The sequence below is a fragment of the Oncorhynchus masou genome, chromosome 6 (assembly GCF_036934945.1).
Source record: "Oncorhynchus masou masou isolate Uvic2021 chromosome 6, UVic_Omas_1.1, whole genome shotgun sequence".
Lineage (NCBI taxonomy): Eukaryota > Metazoa > Chordata > Actinopteri > Salmoniformes > Salmonidae > Oncorhynchus > Oncorhynchus masou.
In genome coordinates, this window is record NC_088217.1 from 33202431 (window position 1) to 33206768 (window position 4338).

Here is a 4338-nt window from a genome sequence, read left to right on the forward strand (position 1 = left end):
GTATTGTGTGTAGATTGATTTAACAAATGTTCTCTCATCCATTTTAAAAGGTTGTAATGTATTAAAATGTGGAAAAGTCAAAGGGTCTGAATACTTTCCGAATCCACCTAAATGCAAATAGGTTGAGTTGAGCACAGGTAATTGCACATGCTTTAATATAAATGACAAGCTTTGACATCTCAATGCCTGTACCTAACCAGAAAACAGCTATTACCTCATGGATGAGCCTCTGTATTGTCCTGTCACTCAAAACACGTAATCATCAAACATTAACAAGATCACCAGTCTAAACAAAATGAACTATGGACTGATTCTCAAGTGCCTTGAATCCCAAATATAGCAAATCAGAAAACACAATGTCAAATGAAAATGCTATCCTTTAATAACAGATCATAAATATGGAAAGCAGGTTACAGATCCAAGGTCAAATTACACAAATGGTTCCGTCTCTTTGGTGCCCTCAGAGGTCAAAGATCATGGTAATGTCATTATAGTCTAACACACTGACGTTGTTTGTGTGTTAGGGTAGATTAATACAGGTGTGTGTGTGTCACCTGTGTGAGACATGTCTGTGAGGATCAAGAATAATTCTTGTAGAAGGACAGCATGTCATCCAGGCTCTGGGAGGGGGGCTGGGTCTGAGAGAGGGGCTGGGTCTGAGGGGGGGGCTGGGGTTGAGTTTGTGGCTGGGGTGGATACTGTGGGGTGTATTGAGGGTGGTAGTGAGGTGGGGCTCCATACTGGAGGTGAGGTGGAGTGGGATACTGGGGATGAAAGGGTAGATGTGCAAATTGGGGATGAAATGGGTAATCAAACTGAGGGTGTGTTTGTGGTGGTGGAGGTGGTGGTATATATTGGGGTTGGGGCTGTTGGGAGGGGGGGTACTGAGGTGGGGGTTGGGGGGGAACTGAGGTTCTGGAGGTGCAGGTGTATTTTGGAGATGGACAGTGTTTTGGGGCTGAGCAGGGGATGGTGTGGGTTGAGGTTGTGAGGGTACAGGGGTACTTGGCTGAGGTATAGGAGTACTTCTGGACTGAGGCTGGGATACAGGAGTACTTTTGGGGTTGTCCTGGGGCACCTTGCGCCCTCCACCCTGCCCCTCTGACCAGTTGAAGGCCATTTTGGGTTTGTCCTTCTCACGTTTGGCCTCTTTCCCATAGCTCTGTCTTTTATTATTGCTGTACGCAGAGGGAGGGGCGAATTCCGACTCCCTCTCATCCCGCCGCCGACTCGTCCACTCGCCAAAAAAGTCCACTAGGAAAGGAAAGTGTTGTCATATTGGAAAGAAAAGACAGTTAGTTAATGACTTAACCCCCGACTCTAGGCAGCATACCAGTCTTCAGTGTCCCACTGGAGGAAATTGCCAGAGATGACAGGCCTCGGTTACACCTAGATCACTCCTGCTCAAATTTGTCGTATTATACGTGTTGAGTTAGTGTGGTGGAAGTGATTCATCAATGATTACCATGAATTATAAAAGACCCATGCCAATCGTATCAGCCCCAAACAAGGAGTAGTGTTTACCTTTGCCCCTGTCCCACTCTCTGACATGGGGTACTCCTGGCTTGGTGTCCCTCCTCTCCTGGATCTCCACCACCACCTTCTTCAATGCAGGGGCCTCTTCAGGTGCTCCAACTGATGGGGGTAGGGGCCCAATCAGGTCCTCCTTCCCTTCTGAGAGAAGTAATACAACCGACAACACTTACAATAGCATTCACTACAGCCCAAAGTATACAGAGCAGTAGTCATAGCCATTCAATCTAGCGTGATCAGTTATCATTAACCCTGATGCAGTATTGTTGTGGGAGGTTCCTCTAACCTTGGCTGTGTTCATCTCCCTGGTCATCCTCAGTTCCGTCCAGCTTGGCCTTCTTCATCTTCCTCTGCCTCACCTTGGCCAGCCGAGCATCCAGCAGAGTTTTTCTCTTCTCCTTCAGCTGGTCCCTCTTACTGCGCTGGTCTGTTGTCTATGAAAACGAAAAGGAGAGAAAAAAAACATTCACAATCTGCTTCAAACTCAGTCATTTAAATGAACTGATACATAATATAAGTAAGGTCCTAGTCTCAGGGGTTGTGAAGGCTGAGAGCAACTCACCTGGTCTCTGAGCATGTCCAGGGTCTCTCTCTGTTTCCTGCGCTGCTCCTGGTCCTGAGAGAATGCAAAGTAGCCCACACCCAGCTCACGGGCCTCTGAAAAATAGCAGGTTGAGAGATGGAGAAGGAAGAGGCCAGAGATCAGAGAGAGCGGAGAAGAGCACAAGTCAATCCATAATCCACAGAGATCACACCTATCTGGGTTTGCTGTAAAATGTACAGTAAATAGCGTTTGATTTGATGAGTTCACTAATGTATCTCTGTAACAGGTGTCTTGCTAACCTTGCTCCCTGATGTTCTCATAGTGGATTGGACCCACAGGTCTGTTCATGGCCTCCTCCTCCTCCCTCTCCCACTCCTGCCTTTGAAGCTCTCTACGCATGTCCTCTGACAGCAGGTCCTTCTCAGCCGGATCAAGTCTGTGTACATAAAGCAAGAACACGTAAAAAACATTGGAAAAAAATATATTAAAAATGAATAACCAGAACAACACTACTGGTACTAACATCTTCTTCTAAAAATAAGCTTACATTAATTTCCAGGTTTGATCAGAGTAAAATATACCTTTTTCCCTGAAAGTCTTTGTCCATTTTCTTGAACCCTGGTAGGTCTTTCTTCATGCATCTCCGAGATCGTCCCAAAGCATCTACATAGTCCACCCTGAGTAGAAATCAGTAAACCGCTACTTTAACTCCTAACCCTCGACCACTCAATGATATCTACAGTCCAATACTCCGACATACAGTAGTTTGGTGCTTCATGTGCTGTAGATATATTACCATTCCTCGCCTGGGTTCTCAGGGGGTGGGATGGGGGAGGAGCTCTCTCTATCCTCTCTCTCACTCTCTCGTTGGGCATGATTCTCTCTCTTCTTGTCAATAATCTTCTGGGTGAAATCCACCAGAAAAAGTCCCTCTGTCTCCTCATCTGACACATTGGAAAAGAGGATAGTAATTCCATTGTGAGAAAGACCAAGGGCATTTTCATGGCCTTCACATGTCAACTTTACATACAGAATATGACAGCATTTCTTGTACAGTATCACAAACATAACACTATACCAAGAAAGTCTCCTTTGGTCATCTGCTCATACAGTTTTGCCTTCTCCTCTAGCTTGCGCCTGCGGGAAAAGAGAGACATGGAAGACAAGCAGCAATGAGAGACTTTTGCTATATTACAAAAAAATACCTAATAGAAGGCAGTGATGGTGCAGTAAACATGTTGTCAGTGTGTAGTACATCACGTTGTACTCACTTTGCCCTGTCAAGGTTGTTCTCTTCCTCTGCCACCAGTTCCACATCTTTCTGTGCCCGCTCTGAAACACCCTCATTCTGTTTGCTCCATACATTAGGTTTCTACACAGGGAAAAGAACACAATTGATGTTATGGAGACAAAGCTAGGATATGCTGGTCAAAATGTGTGGTATCCTGTTCATTACATGTCTCTGTCCTGTACAATGTTCAATACATACCTTGCTTTTGGGGGCTTTGGTACTAGTTCCAGCATCTTGCCCCAATTTTTCATGTTTGAATTGCTCTTGTTTCCTATAGAGTTCAGCTTTGAGATCAACCAGCTGCAGATGAGAGCGTAACATAGCAGTGTGGTCGCCATTTTAGTGGTTAAACTGATAGCAACTAACGTTAGCCCAATAAGTCGTGTCACCATTTGAATATCCATGAACCTCGACAACAATAGACAATGCTTTATTTTTTTTACATGTACTTTGACTATAACATGGTTAGTTTGCCTGCTGACTAAAATGTCAGCAGAAAGTAGCCTAGCTTCCTACGTTAGGGCGCTGACCAGGCTAGCTCGCTAGCTACCGTTAACTAACTAGCGAGCTATGGTTCACACACTGATGACAATGTAACAATATGATTTATTCTGAACAACTCACAGATGAAGCAGTCACGGCATATTGCTTTTTCTTTTTATCCATGGTTGTTAGATTTCGATATTTCGATTAGCTCACAATCAGGTAGCTAGTGAAACAACAATCCATAACTTCGAAGAAGGCGTGTTGTTTGGGTGACGTGATCATTTCTGGGGGATGTAGCTAGCTAAGACTCAAGACTGCCACCTACTAGTGTGGAGTAAGAAACCGAGCGTGTATATTTTTTAGATATGTTTTTATTTAACCTTTATTTAAATAAGCAAGTCAGTTAATTAAGAAAAAAATATTATTTACAATGACTGAATACCCCAGCCAAACCCTAACAACGCTGGGCCAATTGTGCGCTGCC

General features: G+C 44.5%; 1 protein-coding gene across 1 annotated transcript; it reads right to left on the reverse strand.

The window, feature by feature from the left end:
* Positions 1-359: 359 nt before the first annotated feature.
* On the reverse strand, positions 360-4134 carry LOC135541923 (coiled-coil domain-containing protein 174-like). Its single transcript, XM_064968430.1, has 11 exons — positions 3993-4134; positions 3567-3668; positions 3349-3449; positions 3156-3214; positions 2874-3021; positions 2659-2754; positions 2377-2513; positions 2096-2190; positions 1820-1967; positions 1525-1674; positions 360-1254 (listed from the first exon to the last, which is right to left on the reverse strand). Exons 1-11 carry the CDS (start codon positions 4032-4034, stop codon positions 551-553), a joined length of 1782 nt encoding a protein of 593 aa, XP_064824502.1. The 5' UTR covers positions 4035-4134; the 3' UTR covers positions 360-550.
* Between the last annotated feature and the right edge of the window lie 204 nt (positions 4135-4338).

Bases quoted from the DNA above. Each gene is read 5' to 3' on its own strand.
- LOC135541923 (XM_064968430.1), bottom strand. From the start codon at position 4,034: ATGGATAAAAAGAAAAAGCAATATGCCGTGACTGCTTCATCT. The intron at 3,022-3,155 runs GTATAGTGTTAT...CCAATGTGTCAG, and splicing joins GACCAAAGGAGACTTTCTTG to ATGAGGAGACAGAGGGACTT. The intron at 2,514-2,658 runs GTATATTTTACT...TTATGTACACAG, and splicing joins AAAGACTTTCAGGGAAAAAG to ACTTGATCCGGCTGAGAAGG.